At 32.8% G+C, this 22,391-nt stretch overlaps 1 protein-coding gene across 3 annotated transcripts in view; it reads right to left on the minus strand.

Moving 5' to 3' along the window:
* Pld (Phospholipase D) overlaps nt 1–22,391 on the minus strand; it is a 384,903-nt gene that overhangs the window by 61,031 nt on the left and 301,481 nt on the right. The window contains exons 1-2 of one of the 3 annotated variants that reach the window (XM_072521094.1): nt 12,792–13,046; nt 11,939–12,165 (exon numbers count right to left, since the gene is read on the minus strand). In XM_072521094.1, coding sequence (XP_072377195.1) covers nt 11,939–12,146 — 208 coding nt within the window. In that variant the 5' untranslated portion in view covers nt 12,147–12,165; nt 12,792–13,046. Of the gene's footprint in view, nt 1–11,938; nt 12,166–12,256; nt 12,683–12,791; nt 13,047–22,391 lie in introns of those variants that run through there. The other 2 variants (XM_072521095.1, XM_072521096.1) reach the window with 2 other exon arrangements.

Genomic DNA, 22,391 nt, shown 5'->3' on the forward strand with positions numbered 1-22,391 from the left:
TATGTCTTTTGTTTAGTATATTGTTTAAAACTAAGTCTAACTTTCCACGGTACCATCGATTCATCTAGCGATAATTATTTTACTGGATAACGCAGAGCAGTCATTTTATTATTAAAAAGTCTATAACTGTTCTTATTCTATAAAACCGATCTTCAGGAATAACATTCGGTCCCTATGGATTATGGATGAAGATTAAGCACCTTAAAATTATAAGAAAAAGATCTCTTCCGATGTTCTGCAAAAAAGATTTTAAGCTGAATAGTGGATCTGTTTTCCAATAACCCTCCAATCTTGAAATCCGTATGTGTCAGTGTGGAAGATAATTCCCATAAATACTAGAAATTCAAATAAGAAAAGTAGTTTACATCTTTAAATGCTAGAATTTACACAAACACCAACTTCACCAACTTTTTTATATGCTAAACATTGCAATATTGTTGTTTTGTACACTACCTATTTTTTAACAAAATTTTACAACTTAAAAAGGGATCATTCCCGTGAGTTGGCTGTATATCATATAGTTAAAAAACTCGAACATTGAAGTAAAACACTGTTGTGATTGGTATATTTAATTAAATTTTAAAAATCCTAAAGGATTAAGTTCAAAACGTTTTCGGACTTATCAGTCCAGTGAAATTTGTAGTACTTTTAGTAAGTAATTAATAAGTAATAGGTAAGTAGTAATTTTTAATTAAATATACCAATTATTACAACAGAAGTGTTTTTCACACATACACACACACACACACACTCGCACACACACACCGTGTAAATGTATTCAAGTATTTTTGAAAAAACAAATTTATTTAATTTTTGTTAAAGGGGTAGTAAGGGGTGAAAAATTACTAAAGTTGTAATAAATTCGTAAAAACCTAGCAGAACACTGTGGTAGATCATAAATATTTTTTTTAATTCTGCTAGCTTGAACCGTAAGCCAGCAGAATCGCTTCCCTTAAGGGTGGTTTGATGGTGAAAAAATATTAGGGTGGTAATAAATTAGTGAAAAATGGGTGAAAAAATATGCCATCAACAAAAAGTTTTTTTTTTTTTAATTCTGCTAGCTTAAACCTTAAGCCAGCAGAATCGCTCCCATTAAGGGTGGTTTGGTGGTGAAAAATTATTAGGGTGGTAATAAATTAGTGAAAAATTAGTGAAAAAATATGCCACCAACAAAAAGTTTTTTTTCTGAATTCTGCTAGCTTGAACCTTAAGCCAGCAGAATCGTTCCCATTAAGGGTGGATTGGTGGTGAAAAAATATTAGGGTGGTAATAAATTAGTGAAAAATGGGTGAAAAAACATGCCATCAACAAAAAGTTTTTTTTTTAATTCTGCTAGCTTAAACCTTAAGCCAGCAGAATCGCTCCCATTAAGGGTGGTTTGGTGGTGAAAAATTATTAGGGTGGTAATAAATTAGTGAAAAATTGGTGAAAAAATATGCCATCAACAAAAAGTTTTTTTTTTGAATTCTGCTAGCTTGAACCTTAAGCCAGCAGAATCGCTCCCATTAAGGGTGGTTTGGTGGTGAAAAATTATTAGGGTGGTAATAAATTAGTGAAAAATTGGTGAAAAAATATGCCATCAACAAAAAGTTTTTTTTTTGAATTCTGCTAGCTTGAACCTTAAGCCAGCAGAATCGCTCCCATTAAGGGGGGTTTGGTGGTGAAAAATTATTAGGGTGGTAATAAATTAGTGAAAAATTGGTGAAAAAATATGCCATCAACAAAAAGTTTTTTTTTTGAATTCTGCTAGCTTGAACCTTAAGCCAGCAGAATCGCTCCCCTTAAGGTTGGTTTGGTGGTGAAAAATTATTAGGGTGGTAATAAATTAGTGAAAAATTGGTGAAAAAATATTACGTAGGTTAAATTGGATTCCGCTCATGTGTCCCCGCTAGCTTAAGGGACCTAATGTTAAGGTCAATATCCGAGATTTTCTCCGTTAAAAAAAATTTATCTTATATTTTATCATATTTATTAAAAATCCAAAGATTTTCGCATTTTTTGGTGTAATACAATTGTGTTTATTCTTTTATTGAAGGGCGTTCAAAAAGGCACGCTGTTTTTGAAAAGATTGTTATCACAAAAGTTAAAAACTTCTAAATCTTTATATGAAACACGTTGGGCTTCTCGTGCTGAGGGAGTTGCTGTAGTCAAAGATCATTTTAAAGTAAATATAGAAGCCATTGAAAAGACAGTTGATGACGCAACTGATGCAAAAGTTAGAGCTAAAGATAAAGGGATACTACATAAAATAAAAATTTGATTTTATTGTGTTTGGAATTAATGCATCCAATTCTGAAAATGGTTGTCAAAATTAGCAAATTACTTCAATCACCAGACATAGATATTTGTGAACCTATAGAAGAAGTTTCAAACTTAGCGCTTACTTTGGAAGAATTAAAAATCGAACTATCTATATTTGATAATATTTATTCCAAATTAAAAAAACATTGAGATTCCTACTCCGAGAAAATGTAAAGTTTCTCCTAGATTATATTACCTCTCGTGGAATTTATAACACAACCTTGAATCCTAGAGAAATCGCACAGCAATACAACAAAATAATCACCATCTACGTATCTGGCGAAATTTAAACATGGTTATGGCTCAATACTATTTGTATGATGCAGTTAAATGGCGAAATAGACTAATTTTTTCTTAGTTTTGTATTTAAAAACCCATTATTGATGACCATCCTAATGATACCGAATTGAGATGTTATAATTAAAACAATACCGTTACCACGAAGTCGAGCATCTGCGTATTCCCACTCTGTCTCTCCGAATACTTTCTTTGTCTGCTATCTGCTTCGAAAGCCAAGATTTCGAAAGTCGTTCCTATATTTGACGAGTAATACGAAACCTTTTGGGAGATAGGAGCATACCATGTCACCTACGATTCGATACATAAGTATCTGGTACGAGAGAATTTTCTTCTTAGAGGGAGTGTGAGCTATATATGGCTTAAATCTGGTTAAAAATAAAAATTATTGATTATTTAAAAATTTACCTCACTGGTTCTTTAATAAAAAACAATTTATTTTATTCTTCTGTATAATATTTACAGTGTAAGTATTCAAAAATTAATGCCAGAGAACATTTTATATAAAAAACTTGCTTATATTTTTTGTACCACTGCGGATGATTAAATTAAAATAATTTGTTCTGTCTGGAAATTACCATTCGGTTAGATACAATCACTTCGCCTTAATCATTTAGTAATTTCGAACGGATACTTCAAAAATAAATTAGATTGGTATAAACAATTATACACAACCTTGGAAAACTGCTGGCCTGAATTTGCTTCTCATATTTTTATCTCTGGATAGTTCATTATAACGTTTTGGCAATATAAACTTAATTTTACGGTAAACATAAACCGGGAGTGAGCTAAGTTTGAAGTTATAATAAAACACAGATACTTAAATAGAAGATTATTTTATTTAACAGCAGCTGCTTCCAACTTATTAACAACGTAATGTCATTTAGAGTTACAATAACTATACTTAATAATAATTATTATATCTGATGTAATAGTTTAAGCCTCGTTAACATTTTAAAATATTGTCATACTTAACCCAGATATTACTGAAACTTTTATTGTTAACATTTTGAATTAATTTCGAATTTTCTTGGAAATTATAGCATATGGAACCAAAAAACACAATCATATATTTTTTTATGACGATACCTGTCAAGTTTTGACATGTTCTTTTAAAAGGACGGTAGTAATATACGGTACTAGATATCATATATATTTTATTAGTATCAATTTACAAAGAATGAAAGGATTTAAAACAAAATTTTGGATGTAAAGGTATTTTGCACTTTTCACACAAAAACTGGACTTTTTTGTGACAATATCCACATCGCGATTGCTTTTCTTGATAAAGAACCAAGTGGTTAATACCGTCATATCTTGAATTGGCTACCGAATTCGAATTCCGCTTAGAAGGTCCGCGTTTTGTTTCTTTTTTAAAAGTTTCCAAAATATTAGTTATTTTTAATATTAGGTAGCAATAGATCTTCTAAATTCAAGTTGATCCAGTTTACCGTCTTGAGTTTTGTGAATCTGCCACGCATTTTGAATAGCCATATCAACGCAATGAGCAAAAAGGGGAAAATACCATTTCTTTCCTCTTATGGACACTCGATATAAACTGATGTTCTGGTCACTGCGATCAACGCCACCCATGAAGTTATTGTATATTCTAACAATATTTGGTTGAGGAACTTGAAAATGTTTTTTCTCTGCTTGTGAAAATCTCTTTACAGAGAAGCAAGGCATTACTGGTACAAAATTGGAAGCAATAGAAACGATATTATTATCATGCTAGCGGCAAACCACTATTCCTGTATTTTTATCAAGACGATACTCGTATTTACCACGTTCAGTTTTTTTCATAATAGATGAACAGGGTAAAGGGCATTTCAGGGTGCGATTTTCCCTTACAGTGCCTGTACCAAATATGCCTCTTTGTTTTAGCTCATGCAGTAAATGAATAGAAGTAAAATAATTATCAAAAATAAGATGGAATCGCCTTTGAGGCCATACTTCATTCAATCTGTCTGCATAGGATAGAACTACTGATGCACCCAATCCAAGGACTTTATATTGTTCAGGTATTGTAGTGGAATTACCTTGGTAAGGAGAAAACCAAACTATGTATCCCAGACGAAGGGCTCCTACCCACATTTTGTACCCCCAACCGATTGGTTTTCCCCTAATGAATTGTTTTGTGGGATGGCGACCAAAATACGGAACCATTGCCTCATCTATGCTGTGATGTTGTTCTAAAGGGGAAAATTGTATAAATTTTTTGTTTATTACGTCGAACAGGGGTCGCATCTTGGCAAATCTATCAAATTTATCTAATGACAAGTTATTGCAAAAATGCAAAACTTTCATTATGTGGGAAAATCTATCCCTAGATATAGCAGCTACCACCATTGCGTTGTGCGAATCGTCACGATTTTCCCAGTACATGTACCTTTTCGGCACAACCACATAACCACTCAATACAAGAACGCCTATAAAACATCGAATCTCATTTTGAGTAATGTCGTTCAAAAGATTTCTTTGTCCTGCGTAGATGTTAGTGTATTCGGTAACCAAATTGATGACTTCATCATCAAAAAACAAATTGAAAATTTCCATCGGCGACATTTTCGGTCCAAATTGAGTTTTCCAGTAAGTACAATCAGGGTGTTGATACAAGTCTCCTTGAATCCAGTGTGCAGATATTCTCTTCTCTAATTGATGGGGCAGCTTTTCCTTGGAAAGAAACAAAGCCAATGGTATATTGTCATCATCCGAATCTTCTTCTGGTAGGCTGGAATTCACAGAATCTTGTGGTAATTCAGTCGCGTTGTCAAAAACAAGTTCCACATCGTTTCTGAACTGACTACCCGGTAAATTATTTATTGTAGTTAGTCGCCAAGCGGCGAGCCTTTGAAACAACGTGACAACTATTCGAGCCAAGAATATACGTAGGTACATAAATCCCTATTATACAATAATCCACATGCCAATGCCGTGAAATAACAGTTTTTTAATTCTAGACTTACCTCCAATTATAAGCATCCATTTTGTAGTCCAAAACCTGGCAATTTACACAGATAACCTCACAATTACAGCATGTGCGCGCACTAAAATCGTTAAAACTTGTCGAATGCTGGCTCTTGAAAACACTCCATCTAGAGCCATCTATCAGTTGGTAGCTGTACTAACCTAAATTACGCATAATTTACACTGCCTTTTAAAAGGACGGTAGTAATATCTGGGTTAAGTCACTTGAAAATGTTTTTAAAACACCTTCAGGTACTACCAAAACATTTTTGTTAATAGTGAAATTTGCAAACTACAAGTTATATGGAAAAAAGTTAGATAGCGAAATTGTAGGTAATAGACAAGATTTGTATTTACACTTTTTTCACGTAACCTCAAATTTTGTGCGACAAAATCAAATAACCAGGTTTTTGGTTTTTTATTTTTATTTTCCACAGAAAATTTCTTTTTCACGAAATTCGTTGAAAATTTACATTTTTCCACACATTGTAATTTTTTTCTTTAAAATATTTATTTTCCCCTTATTTTGACTTAATATAAGTGGAAAAAGCACAATACTTTTCAATCGAAAATTCTCCGTTCAAAATATCTGCTTTTTCAGTAAAATCACTGCATTTCAAATTCGTTGAAATGTTACTTTTTGATGGTGTAAACAAAATAAACATTTTTTTTTTCTTTTTATAGCCTTGGCATAGCCAATTGATCATAGTATTATGTAATTTGTATTCACAGATCTACAATCAGTTGTGTTTTTTTTATTTTTATTATTATTTTTTAATAATTACTTATTACTTATTTGTAATAGATATATTACAAATAGAAATCAATAAGTAATACAACAAATATGGACACAAAATACACTACCAGATGATTGGTAGCAATAACCCTATTAAATACCAAATATAAAATTCGAGCAAACAAACTAAACATGAGACTTAAATCATGTGCTGAACGAATATTGGAGAATATCAGAACGAGTTCAAACCGGAGAGATCGACAATTAATGCCATACATAAAGTGGAGCAATAATTTAAAAATCGAAAAAATACAACAGAGAAATGCGCGAAATATTCATAGATTTCTGAAAGGACTCTTGATATAATTAATCGGACGAAAACGATGGAAGAGCTAAAGCATCTTGGAATCCAAACAAAATTAACACGCATTCAGTGAGTCTAAGGAACACCACCGAAAAGATAAGTTTACACAGAACAACTTCTAAAGACGTCATCTCACAGCTCGTGGAAAGGCGCTCTTCGCTGGTTTACGTCGGCAAAGAGAAACAGAAAATCGATACACGAATATAAAAGAGACAACGGTTGGCACCCCACGTTATTGTGAAATTAGTAAATGTTTGGTATTTGACACAGACACTCGACCTACCCCAAAATGTAGTCAGACCATTCCGATGGTGAGCATCGAGGATTAAGTCTGTTGTATGCCATCAGGGTTGGCGGTAAAAAAACCAAGACATTAACCGTACCTCCCCTAGCCGCATCGGAAGGGCTGAACATGCGGTGCATCAGATTCCGATTGTCTCTTGAACCGGGCCATAAATAGACAGTTTTGCCCTATCCCAGGGATCGTAAACCACAAATATTGAGAACAAAAACAGTATTCCATGTTGTGTTGGTTCCCTTCTTTATATTTTGTCATTTTCTATTACGTATTTTCTATTTCTCTTCTCGCAGATGAACAACGCCCATCCACGTTCTATCAGATCGCACCTTAAGGAGACCAAAGTAAACAAAGGCGTGAAACAAGGTGACTGAAGCAATAATAAGGTTCGTAAACAAAAACATTATTACAGATCAACTTCAAGTAATAGCATATCTAGATGATCCAGTCATCATAGCAAAGACGAATGACACTAAGAAAGCAAAGAGAACAGAGAAAAACACAAAATAATATAACATGACGATAGGGAAAGACGACACAACTCAGAAATATCTAATAACACAGAACCATAAATTTGAAACGGTATACAACTTAAGCTACTTGCCAGTAACAATAGGGAAAACCAGAAAGAGAGAACAAAGGAAAGAATTCTGAAAGGCAAAAAACATATGAAATGAATAGAAATCTACTGAGAAGCAAGACTAAGTAAGAGAACATATGGTATAGACGTATAGGAAACCTTAATAAGACCTGTTGTTACGGGATGGAAACAATGACGATTAAAAAGAAAGAGAAAGATAGCCTTCTGAAATTTGAAACAAAAATAATGATGAAAAAGGTTGTGGCCGACACGTGACATCTTGTAATTACTGGGATCCAATGTAACAAGAAAAAGAAAAATGAAAACAAATACCGAAATTAAAGAAGAATTAACGGTAGAAAATATATTTCAGATTATCAGTATGGGTGAATTTGTTCTGTATAATCCAAGAAAAGAAACGACAATAAATACAAAAATTTGAGCTTTTAACATCAGTCTTTAACATCATTTGAACTTGTCAAAATCAGTATAATGATAAGACTGCAATAGCAACATTTTATAGATAGTATCAAAGGAAGAAAAAATAGATAAAGACGCTCGTACATTTAATTTATTTAATTTCCAATCTCATGCTTTCTCTGTAGTGGGGTTTTCGATAATATTTCAAAAGAAAAAAATCAAAATGTTCATAAGTGTTCAAAATAATGATACAAGACTTAATATACAGCATACAGTAGAACCCCGATTATCCGGGCGCGGATTATCCGGGCTGCGGATTATCTGTGCTACTTAACATTGAATTGGCGTTTTATCAGAATGACTTCACCGCAAATTGCTACGCCGTGGGAAAGGCGCATAATGTAATATCCATAGCGTCAGTGCTCGGGGAATCCCTGGAAACCGGTAGCTTATAATATGCCGCTGCGCTGCGTGTTACGTCGAATGTGTGAAATTTAGTACATATTTACATAGTTGAAAGCTAGAAATCAGTCGCTACTCTGATTACATATTATTATAACGAGTTTTTATTTTCAAAATGTCAACAACCAGTGTTAAACGAAAGAGAAGTGTTTTAACGATTGAACCAAAACTAGAGATTTTAAACAGAAGTGAAAAGGGTGAAAATGTCACATCATTATCACGGAGCTACGAAGTTGGTAAGCAAACAATACGCGATATTAATAGAAACTACAAAATTTTATATCTCAATCTGACTCCTTTAAAAACATATCTGCACGGAAATCGTTGAAAGGATCGACTTTTCAACAACTCGATGAAGCGCTTTCCAAGTGGTTTCTTCAGAAAAGATCTGAGGGCGTACCAATTTCGGGACCAATGTGTGTTAAGCAAGCGGAGATTTTTCACAAAAATTTGAAAATCAAAGAACCTTTTAATGCATCCAGTGGTTGGTTACATCGATTCAAAAAACGTCACGGAATTCGTGAGCTTACCATCCAAGGAGGAAAGCTCAGTGCCAACAGAAAAGCAATGGTGGAATTTTGCTATAAGCTGGAGACCACAATTACAGAAAATAATTTACAACTTTCTCAAATTGATGAACTTGTTGGATGAAGTTCATCTGATAAAGTTTTGGAAATCGTTCACCATAAAAGATGCAATTTTTAGTGGCAAATGCATGGACTGGAGTGAAAGAGACCACTATCAAAAGAGCTTTTTACAAAATAATGACGCTAGAGGAAGATGAAAGTATCGTAGAATATGATGATAAAAACACTACCATAGCTGAACTAACTGCACTAGTGAGCAACGCCGATGTGTTTAAAGAAATTGATGAAACCGAGGTTGAGAGATGGACAGAGTGTGATAAAAATGAGTCAGGCTATCAGCTCTTCAGCAACGACGACATTGTCGAACTGGTTTCCTATCAGCCCGGTACGTCACAACCTGATTCATCCGAAAATGAGAGCCAATATGAAGACAATGATGGAACGTTATTTATCAACAGAATAACTAACCAAAAGGCTGAGGAAGCAGTCAATGTTGTAAGACTATTTTGAGCAACAAGAATCTTCAGACTTTGTCGATATTTTAAATTTGCGTAAAATACGTCAGAAGATTATAAAAAATCGGAAACTCTTAACACAGGCCAAAGTGTCTGATTTTTTTTGAAAAGCATAGCCACCTAAAATATATAATACCTTTATGTAGTTTTTATTTTTATTATTTAATATAAAAATTTATTTCGGTAGAAATCTGTTTTTTGTTCTGTTATGTATGTTTTATGTACTATAAAAGTTAGTTTAAACTTATGAGTTTGATTTTTTCTGTTATCTTTTTATGATAGGTATATATGCATGTATCTACAATGTACATATACATTTAAAAAAATGTTCGGATTAGCCATGCATTTCAATTATCCGTGCCACCGCCTGGTCCCGTGAAGCACGGATAATCGGGGTTCTGCTGTATTCAAAAACAACACATTGAATAATTTCGATAAAAATCGAACTCTTCAGCTCGTTTGAGAAATGTGCCTGATTTAGTCGCAGTAAAAGCACATTATCATAGTGCTTATATGCTTACTTTTAATAAGGAAATATCTGAAAGGAAAAAGGGATCGCTCAGCACATGAAAACACTAAGAATTTTATTATATTATTAATTTATATATTATCTATGATTTTCTATGACATAAATGTAATAAGAATGTACTTAATATAAATCAACTTTTTTACTAAAAAAAATTGCAGCAGTGCATTTTTTTGGATAAAATCCTCTTTAAATCTCACCTTTAATGTTAAGAAAATCAACGATTTTCGTGTTTCCTTGCAATCTCTAGGTTTCTTGCATTTGTAATTTTTTTCGTTTATTAATGTAAGATGGAATCTTTCGACTGATTAAACTGTAAATTTTAATAAATAACTCCAAATTTTACATAATCATTAAAAAAAAATTCGCCATAGTAATATATATTTTATCTACACCACCAAAAAGTAGAAATGTCAGCGAACAAAAAGTGTTCGAACAAATGTTAGCGAACAAAAACTTGTTTAAAAAGCAGACATTTTTACATCAGAATTTTTGATTGAAAATTAGGGTGACTGTTTGATATCAAATTAAAATAAGGGGGAAGAAATAAATATTTTAAATCAAAAGAATTACATGTGTTTGTGACATAAATAGTTAAAGGTTCATAAATTTTGTGAAAAAAGAATATTTTTGAGAAAGATAAAAATAAAAAAATCAAAAACTCGGTTATTTAAATTTTTTCCATAAATTTTGAGCTTACTTACATCAATAAAGTGTAAATACAAAAGTTGTAGATCTTTTTAATACCTATAACTCTGCCATTTAAATTTTTTCTATAGGACTTGTAGTTTTGCAGGAAATCATGATAAGCCATTTTTTACCCTTCTCTCACTCTCACCCCCTTTAACTTCCCGATCTCAGACCACCTGTAAACTATTTTTCCTTTAATTTTTATTATATTTTCTACCTTTTCCAATAGGTTCCACCTATTTTATTGATCTAAGAAATTATCAGCCTTGGTCTACTTACGTAAAGATTTATCAAAAGACGAAGAAAATTAGTTTTTAAAAGAATATCTTAAGAAACTGTCCATTTTTGTTTCTGTTATAAGCCTAATCAATGAAGACATGAGAAATATGGGATACGTGCTTTGCAGAGGAAGGCCATGGATTGGGACAACTGGAGAGAAATTCTTGAGGAGGCTAGGCCTATGATGATAGGCTTAATCAATTGGATCATGAAATATTTATATAATGGTTAATAAAAATGGGCCCATGTTTGATTAAACCAAAACAGGTTTTATTTCTTGTTAATTAAATTAATTAATTAAATATACTTCATTGAAGATGTTCAAAGAATAGTAAAAAATGCTTTGTATATAATATGACCATAAAGGACATATTATTAGGCCTATATATTCCTAAAATATTATCGAGACACATAACTTTGAGTCAAAGTATGTTATTATTCAATATTTTTTTTAATTGGATACCCAACAAGTGTTGAGAAATATACAGGCACTGAAGACAAAATTGGTAGCTTTCAGTATATATGTGGAACAATTGACAGATGTGAAACAAATTTTGCAAAATATCTGTAAAGACTATAGAATTATTGCAACATCTCCAATGATCACAGCAGAATATCTGTTCATGTTCTTTAACTAATAGACACACAAAATTCATATCAAGATAAATAATTTCAATAAAAAGGTTATTTCTTTAAATATTTAGGGATGTTATTGCCAATTAAAAAATGGTTTTTGTGTTATTTTATAATAAAGCAAAAAGGCAAGAATATTGTATTTCACTTCAACTCACAAATTACTCCAGACTGTGTAGTGTATTAAAATTATCTGAAATTGTTAAGGTTGGGTAAAAAGCTTTTTGCACTGCCTAAACTCAAATATCACTTATCACCACTGATAAATATAGTAACTTCTTACCTTCAACTTCATCATCTGAGTTTTCAATAGCTACAGGCCCATCACCCATGTCCACAACTTTAATAGAAGCAGGTACCCCCAATTCATCATCATAATCCCCATCTGATCCTATAGATCCCAAACTGGGCCTGTTTACAGAATTTTCGTTGTAGTCTCCACTTTCTTCAGTTTCTGAAGTGGTTTCCACTTCTTGCTTGTTGTTTTCCATTGTTGATTATGACCTAAACCTGTAAAAAAATAAAAATAATTGTTGATCACTCCAAGGAACACTGAACTGAGATCCATAACAAAAACATATAAACAATAGAAAAATCTCACATGAAATCAAGGTTGTTTTTTATGACAAACATTCATTGACACTACCTCAATAAGGAAAATATTAATAAGGTAACTGAACTTGCCAACTTACTTGCACAATAATTGAAGTAAGATTTTTTTAAACAAAGAAAAATCACAGAAAAGTGGTGTCAATGTACAAGGTATGTTAATGTATTGAAATTTTGAGATAATGTACTTACTGACAAAGCATTTTATTCATTTACTTCAAAAATATAAACACATTTAATTTCGCAAATAGAAATCTACTAACCAAATATATATTGGATTAAAAATTAAATTGATAAATATCTGACTATTCAAAGAGATGACACTTATAAAGAATCTTATCATTGAACTAAAACTGATAAAGAAAAAGAAAAATATGCATGGGATTAGAAATTCACTAGACAAGTAGTAACAATTTAGATAGTACATCTTTTTATTAAATTCCAGGGTTACTTCAGCCTACAAAACTTACTATTTCCTGTAATTTTCATTTATGTTAAATAAACAATTTAACTCTACTTGTGATTACCTTTTTTTCCATTCAATTTACGTAAAACAGCAGTTTAATGTCAGCTACATTCATAGAAAAACATAAATTTATAAGTTTAATTCAAAATTCCGCTTTTTTCCACTATACTTATACTGACTAATGTGAGCTAAAACGGATATTGCAATTAATACCCTATCACTTGACCACTATGTTGTTAAATAAATGACTCACATCACATGAACTAAGTATTTTGTAGTTCGCGATTCTCTTAAAATTTACAAGTTCACATCTGCACTTTCATTTCATAAACATACTCTAACCTGAAAAAATTCAATTCAAGGACAGTATTGTCAGATTATTTATTAAAATAGAGGAGCTAGTGCCATCTAGTGAGTTTATGTTCATGTAATACATTGCGAGAAAGATTCCTGCTTAATAAGTAGATTTTAATTCTATTAGACGGCGCACATAACATTGATTTTTATAAAATTTTCATTTTACATGTATTTAAAATATTTTGATAAATATTTTGATTTAAAATATTTTGAAAATGTAAAACTTATACTATAAAAACACGGTGAAAACCATGGGGTAGAAATTCAATCAAAATTGATATTCTCAGCAAAATTTAGCTTATTTGTATGCTTTTTAGAGATTCAGTGGCATTTTCGTCTCTGACGACTGGAGTACTATGTAGTAGTTATTCTGTTTTCAGTGCAGCTGTAGCTGAATGAGATATAACAATACATTTCTTAAGATATTTTAAAATTTTAATGGTAATACACTCATGTCAAATGTAATATCTATGGGCGGGGGTCCTACTGCTTCTTGGGTATCCTGCTGGGATTAATAGAATTAGTAACACCGAGCTGTAAGTTTCCATCTTTTGGTGTACTTCTCATCGATAGATCGACATGATAATAATAATACTTGAAGCAGAATCGACTATTTTTATTTTTGTAATGATAGAAACTTTTTTAACACTCCGTTCGACGACTGTGGGCTGTCAGGCCAAGCCTACGACGTAAAACGTTATTTAAAAAAAAAAAAATAATCTACATTGTCGGGATTTTCAGTATCTTTCAGTAATTAACACCTACATTTTACATTATATTTTACAAAAAAAATCTTCAAAAAATCAAAAACAACTACTTTGTCCTTATAGATCACTTTCGTTCGTTTATGTAAGTTTTTTTATATACAGGAACTTTATTTATTTATTTTATTTTCCCTCTAATTTCGGGTATCTAAATTGTTGAGTAAATCTTAGAAAATTATGTAAATATTATACAGATGGTATTCACTGGGCTTGGTTTCATCGATCCAGAATATGCAGTGTACGATGGCATGAGATCAGAAATTTTTTTTTGACGGTTTAGATTTTTGTTAAAAGTAATAAGTTTTGATAATAAACAAACCAGAGACGAAAGACTCAAAATCGATAAACCAGCACAGATAAGAGAGATTTTTAAAACATTTGTAAAAAACAGTCAATTTTGTTATACCGTTGCTGACTATGTAACTCTCGATGTGATGCTTTTTGCTTTTCGTGGAAAGTGTAGCTTCCGCATGTACTTTCCAAATAAACCTAAAAAATATGGTATCAAAGTATTTGCCAAAGTCGGTGCAATAATAATATGGAAATATATGCTGGTCAACAACCTGCTGGATCATATAAAGTAGATAATTCATGTGCAGCAGTTACTACAAAGATGTGTGAACCTCTCTATGGAACAGAAAGAAATATTGTGATGGAACGCTGGTTTGTTACTTGCAACCTTGTTATCCAAGGAAGTGTGAAAAGAGACTACAGGCTAACGGTTCTGGGTACGATTCAGTCTCAAAAAAAGGATTGCCACCAATTATGACCAATGTGAACGACCGCCCTGTAGGTTCCTCTTTTTTTGATGCGCTACAACAAAACTACAACTAACACAGTCACGAGGGAGGGCTTATTTCCTAAGGTAGTAAGTTTTGTAAAAACAAAAGCCGTGCGTGTGTAAATAAACAATCTCTCTCTCCAATGGCGCTACAGCACAAATCAGGCCTTGGCTTCCTCCAAACTATGCCTCCAACCTTGTCGGTCCCGCGCCGATCTTCTCCAGGTTCTCACGTCTAGCAAATTTTGCGCGTCCGCTGCCACTTCATCCTCCCATCTTTTCCGTGGTCTTCCTTTTGGTCTTGCGCCCTGCATTTTACTATTTAAGGCTCTTTTTGGTAATCTTTCTGCCTCCATTCTTACTACATGACCAGCCCAGCGAAGTCTCTGAAGTTTAACGAATTCTGAGATCGGTGTCTCTTTGAACAGTTGGTAGAGTTCATGGTTATACTTGGATCTCCATATTCCGTTTTCGTTAATAGGTCCAAATATCTTTCTTAGGACTTTTCTTTCGAAGACTTCCAGTTTTCTTTTTGTCTCTTTAAATAAACAATACTTATTTTTTATAACAAGGGAATTGTTTAAAAACTACTCTTTTTCCCGATACAAGAAAGGCACGTATACACAGGATAATCATCAGAAAACTAACAAACTAGTATTTATACAGCTTTGTTATGAAAGGTAAAAGGTAAATAGGTAAACAAAACTTAATCTCGAAATAACTTTAATACAGTATTGACCGAAACATTAAAAAAATTCTATAAAATCGAAATTAACCATCCCGCCATGCTCGAAGAAGCTAAAAACCGTTTTAGGTATAAAACTTTTATTTTCCTTCGTTTACTTGTTAGCAAAGTAGTCATGAGACGCAAAAAGAAAAACCATTAATGTATACTTCACTCACCCGACAGAAGTATTCTCAAAATTATCTTTTTTAACGGCGGCGGCGATATAAAAAGTTTTTTCATTTTATTCACCGCTATATCTGAGGCATCTTTTATTACCGAAATACTTTCTCATGTGTGAATAACCGACGAAAAAGAAAGGAAAACTCCGATACAAGGCAGTAAAAACTTCGAATAACAACCATCGCTACATAATTATTCTTTTATCCGGTTATATATATATATATATATATATATATATATATATATATATATATATATATATATATATATATATATATATATATATATATATATATATATATATATATATATATATATATATATATATATATATATATATATATATATATATACATAATATGTAATATGGTTCTAATTAGTAAGCTCTGAGAGATTAACATTAACGTAGATATTTATTGACTCCCTCATAGTACTTGGAATAGAAATATGCTTTATTATTACTGAAAATTGTACAATTTTATGGACAAAGCTTACAAAAAGTCAAAAAAACAACAATACTAATTAAAATTTACTAAAATTATATAAATCGTCAATATCACAAAATAAAACATAATAAAATACACAATCCATTGCAAAATTTCGCTAAATTGCAAATTGCATAACAAAACCTTACCAACTAGTTTACGAATAAGTTTAAGCTGCTGCATGTGATACCCAAATATATATAAAAAATACTTTGTTGCTTTGTAATTTCTTAGTTATTCGTTTAGAAACTCTGCCACTGAATAAAAGTATGTTATTTTGGAAGATACTAAATTGATTTCCTTCGAAACAGATCTTGACAGCAACCTTGCTAGCTTGCATAGCAGGGTGATCGAAGGGACCATTCAAGGTTGCTGTCTATAAAAATACCAAGAAATTTTGTAGAATCAACGATACAGATCTGGCTGTTATTAAGAAGCAAGGGTTGAAGAGGTTCTTTATAGGATAATGGTACTGTCTTATCCACGTTAGAGAGTAAATTAGAGTCGGACCAGGTTTTGGTTTTATTTATTTATTAAAACTTACAAACACCACCTAGGTAGTAATTACATGTAAGAGTGCTCATTACTTGGTATAAAAATATACACACAAAAAATACAATATACTACAATATACACACAAGTACAAAATAAAAACACAGAAAGTAAGACACATTAAAAAAAAGACACAAGTTAATAAAATTTTAAAATTCAGTCCATTACTTATCTATTCATAACATTTTTTAATATCCCTTACACTACAGGTAAAGAGGTCTATATCACAGATCTTTATTAACTCATTACACTGATATTGCATATAGTTTATTATTGCACAAGAATTATATGGACTACAAGAAAATAGGTCATTACTGTTTACCCTTAGGTTGACCTTTGGCACATGAAACCTAATAAAGTTGATCAAACCACATGTCTTATATTTAACATTGTTAATGATATTATGAATAAACACAACACAATGCATGTTTCTTCTTTGCTCTAATGACTGCAAGCCAAATATTTGAAGCAACTCTTTTGATGGCGTAAGGTGAGTATACACATTGTATTTCTTAAGGTATAAATATCTTAGAAATCTTTTTTGTACCTTTTCTATATGATTAATATGAACTTTGGCTTCAGGAGTCCATACCACTGATGCATATTCCAAGTTTGGTCTGACTAAAGCGTTATATAGTCTAATGGTTGTGTTTATACTAAAGTGTTTGGAATTTCTTATTACAAATCCCAATATTTTGTACGCCTTATTAACAATATTTATATAGTGTTCATTAAATTTCATGTTAACCTGTAAGTATATTCCCAGATCTTTACATTTGGTTTTCCTAGATACTACACAATTGTCAATTCTATAATTATTTTGAATGTAGTCGATTTTGCGAGTAAAAGATATGACTCCACACTTCTTAATATTCAAGATCATATTGTTGTCCCTAAACCATTCCACAACTGAGGTCAGGTCCTGCTGTAGTAACTGACAATCATTTCAAGTATGTATAGTCTTAAAAAGCTTAAAATCATCAGCATAGATCAAACTAGAAGAAAATTTAAGAAATTGTGGTAGTGAGTTGACAAAAATTAAGAAAAACAAAGACCCTAAGTTGCTCCCTTGGGGGACACCAGATGTAGCCTGAAATTTATCTGATAAACACCTACCAATTTTGACTCGTTGAAACCTTGAATCCACATACGATTTTATAAATGTACAAGCATCATGCGAAAAACCAAACTCATTCAATCTCGATAAAAGAATGCCATGGTCAACCATATCAAAGGCCTTTGAGCAGTCAGTCAGTATTAAATCTAATTGGAGTTTATTATTTATTGCCTCACTAGCAAAATTAGACAGAATTCACAGATTACTAGTTGTGGATAACCCAGGCAAGAAACCATGTTGTTCTGGAGCAAATTCATTTTCAAAATTTTTCAGTATATTCATATAGAGAATAGATTCAAATATTTTAGCCAGGGAATTAAGGATACTTATAGGACGATAGTCTTCTATATTGTTTCTATTACCTGATTTAAAAACTGGAGTAATGGTAGCCTCTTTGAGTTTGTCTGGAAAGGTGTTAGTTTTAAGAGATAGATTAAATAGATGTGATAATGGCTTTTGAAATATATCAGAACATCCTTTAAAGATATAGGCAGGGATATTATCACTACCTGTGGCCTTTTTTGGCTTTAATTTTGTTATACTAACCTTCACATCTTCTTCACTGATAACTGAAAAGTTGAAAGATCCCTGTGAACTACCCTGATGTGTGGATGATACCTGATAAATTGAGCTAAAATGATGAGAGAAAGCCATGGCAATATCCTGAGGGCCTGTATATGTATGATCATTTAAAGACATCTCGTGAGAAAAACCGCTGGTTTGTCTCCTACTTCTTATGAATGTCCAAAAACTATTTGGGTCAGTTTTAAGTAGATCAGAAGTTATAATTGCATGAATAGTTGCAATACTAGAATTCCTCCAGGTCATTTGCTCTAACTAGTTGTTTCCTATTCCTCAAGTAAGATTAGATTTCAAAGAAATACCTTGAATTCCGTAGAAATTTAGTTTTTTTATCAAAATGTCGTGATTTATACAATCAAAAATTTTGGCATGGTCACAAAAAACAGTGGCAGTATAAAGATTATTGTTTAGGGATTGATATACCTCACGTAGTAGAGAAAACATAACATCGCTGGTACATTTATTAGATACAAAACCGAACTGACTTTGTGATAAAATATTGTTTTCAACGAGAAAGGATATAAGTCGGGCTTTTATAAGTCTCTAAATAATTTGGTCTATAGTTACAGACATTAGATTTTTCACCACCCTTATGAAGAGGAATAATAATAGCTGTCTTTAGGCACTCTGGAAATATACCTTCTTCAAAGGAATCGTTAATTAGTGAGACCAGGACTTCCAACACATTATTTGGGAGATTTAATAAAAATTTTATGGACAGTCCATCAGTACTACAGGAAGATTTGCTTTTGATACTATTGATCGTTTGGATTAGTTCAGATCAACTGGTCCTATAAAGAATGAATTCGAGACATTTTTTGCATTGGGGAGATAGGAAATAGAATCTTGTTGTGACAAAATAGCTGATGTTATATTTTTACTCACATTAACGAAGCATTCATTTAGATTTTCAGGGTTTAGAAGAGAAAATGTTTGAGCTGTGTTAGTTTTATTTCGAAGATCGTTTAGTATGGACCAAGTTTCATTTGCAACATTTTTAGAGATTCCCAGACGATTCTCATAGTACATTTTTTTAGCTGTTTCGATAAGTTTTAAATAGGTTCCTCTATGGTTGGAGATATATTCAGTGACAAAGATGTTGGTAGTAAATTTCTTAATGTACAGTAGTGAACGCATATTCTTGGCTGATATGCGGATACCTTTGGTAGTGCCGGCTTTGTGATGTTTTGACTTAATTGTAATTAAACGAAATGCCTTGTTGAAAATACAGACAAGCTTATCGAAAAAATCACTGAAATTATAGACCACGTCCACAGAGTGAAAGTGCCACCCAGAAGTCAAGCACAAATTTTGGAATTTACGAAAGTTCTGAGCGGAAAAAATCCTACCTAAACGTTGGATTTTCGTAAGAGTGTTAAACTTGGTATATACTGCTTCATGGTCAGAGAGTCCTGCATTAATAATTGTAGAACGTACATCAAGGGGCGAGACATCCGAGACAATATAATCAATTATGGCAGATGTTGTTTTAATAATTCTTGTAGGAGAATTCATAGGAGGAGAGATTATTATTTGTAGAAAGAATTAGGGTGCCACCATGAGCTGAAATTAAACGTTCATACCTAGCAATTGTGGTATATTTTTCTACAAAAAAAGGCTGGTTAGCTTTAAGCCAGTGCTCGGTAATCGCAACTATCGGAGGAAATCCTAATTCTTTTAGAAACAAAAATAATGCATCTGTTTTATATCATAGAACGAATATTAATCAGAACCATGCTAAACAGTGTCATCACTATAATAATTTGAGGTTTGTAGTCCCACAGAACACGTCATATACTTTGGTTTTTGACCATTTGGAGAAACTGACAACTTACTTTAGCGATACCTACTTTCAAACCCGTTGCAAATTAAAGGTACCCTAATCAGTTTGTCATATAGTACTGCTGAAAAATATCCAATGGAGGCTATTTGTGACCAGTTCAATCCATAGATAAACCTGTGTGTAATGTACTGTATGTGTATTAGTGAAACAAACCTCAAGTAATTTTTGAAAAATAGAAAAACTGTAAATAGTGAAGTGGAGGTTGAACAATATAAACCTAGACCACACCCTAAGGCTAAAGATCTTTCTAAGGGTTGTAAGTTTCTGTAAGGATGGTGTTGAAGAAATTAAAAGACAAAAAAACATTTAAAAATTTCCAGGGTAAGGCTCTGGAGAGTTTTCAAACAGATTTTGTTTAAAATGGAAGACCACAGAGCAGCCTTTTGTGAAAGAGACTTTCGTTTACAAAAGAATGACTTTTTAAGAAACTATTATTTAAAAAAAACACGTTTTTTTTGTTTATTTAGATGAAATGTGAATTTTTCTTATAGATGGAATAAAACGCATTTGACAGGAGGAATAAATAAAATCCATAAAACACAGCGACACTGAGAGAAATAGACAAATTATACTGCATGTGGGTAGAACACATGGTTTTATTGATGGAGCGGATCTTGTGTTCAAAAAATGCGTCAAAAATCAAAATCGGCTGATTATGAAGATAACATGAATACGGAGATGTTTGTGAAATGTTTGAACGAAAAGCTGCTTCCAAATTTACATGAACCATCTATAGTTTTGAATAATGCCTCATCTTCTTCTTCTACGGCACTACAGCCTAAATTGAGCTTTGACCTACCTTATTTTTTGCTTCCACCCTTTCTTGTCTGTGGCTGATCTTCTCCATACACGCACTCCTAAAAGGGCTTGTGCGTCGCTGTTTACTGTGTCTTCCCATCGCTTTCTTGGCTTTCCAACCCGTCACTTTACCTGCATTATAGCATTCAGTGCTCTTTTTGGTAACCTATCTTTGTATTCTAATGAAGTCGGCAGTGGTGCTTCCTTATAAAGTTGATAAAGCTCGTTGTATCGACTTCTGAAGATTCCGTTTTCCCTCACAGGTCGTAGTATTCTCCTCAGTACTTTCATTTCGAATGTGTCGAGTTTGCTTTTGGATGTTTCTTTCAGGACCCATGCTTCATTGCCATAGCATGCTATTGGTCGAATTAAGGTTTTACAGATTCTCATCTTTGTATTTCGGTGGACATTTTTAGATCGAAATACCTATATGGGAGAGGGCAAAATAAGCTCTGTTTGCCTGCGTTATTCTCTTCCGTATTTCTCCATCTTCTAATCCGTCGGCATAGATTTCCACTCCCAGGTATGTAAACTTTCCAACCGTTTCAATGTGATCTTCATGTATAATGTTTTGTGGAACTATATTTCTTCTCGTCTGTATCATTATTTTCGTTTTTTCTGTGTTCATTTCCAGACCTAGACTTTTTGTTTTCGTTTTTAACTCAGCGTATGTTTTCTGTGCTCCTGTTGATGTTCTACTCATAATATTATTATCATCGGCATAAGCGACCGGTTGAACCGTTCGGTTGGTCAGTAGATTTCCTCGTCCAGTTTGCATTTGCCTAATCGCATACTCCAGTGCCAGGTTAAATAAAGTTGGGGCCAGCCCATCTCCCTGCTTTCTTCTTCTTCTTCAAGTGCCATCTTCGTTCCGAAGGTTGGCGATCATCAGGGCTATACGTATTTTCGAAACTGCTGACCGAAACAATTCGTTGCTGCTACAGCTATACCATTCCCGTAGATTCTTTAGCCAGGAGTTTCGTCTTCTTCCTATGGACCTTTTTCCTGCTATTTTCCCTTGCATAATTATTCGAAGCAGTTCATATCTTTCGCCTCTTGTAATGTGTCCCAAGTCCCTGCTTTAGTCCCTGCGAAATTTTGAAAAAGTCTGTCCGGTGGTTTTGTATTCGTACACATGCTCGAGTTTCATCCATTGTGGCTTTAATCAGTCTAATTAGCTTATGTGGTATTGCTAATTCAACCAATATATTGTAGAGTTTGTTTCTTTCTACTAAGTCGTATGCCTGTTTGAAGTCTACAAACACGTTGTGAACATCAATGTCACGTTCCCATGATTTACTCAAGATCTGTTTGACTGTAAATATTTGATCCAGTGCCGATCTTCCCCGTCGGAAGCCCGTCTGATACTCTCCAATAATATTTTCTGCTAGTGGTTGGAGCCGCTGGTCAATAATATACGTGAGGCCTTTATATGCTGTACATAGTAGAGAAATTCCACGGTAGTTTTTGCACTG

This window comes from Diabrotica undecimpunctata, chromosome 1 (assembly GCF_040954645.1).
Source record: "Diabrotica undecimpunctata isolate CICGRU chromosome 1, icDiaUnde3, whole genome shotgun sequence".
Lineage (NCBI taxonomy): Eukaryota > Metazoa > Arthropoda > Insecta > Coleoptera > Chrysomelidae > Diabrotica > Diabrotica undecimpunctata.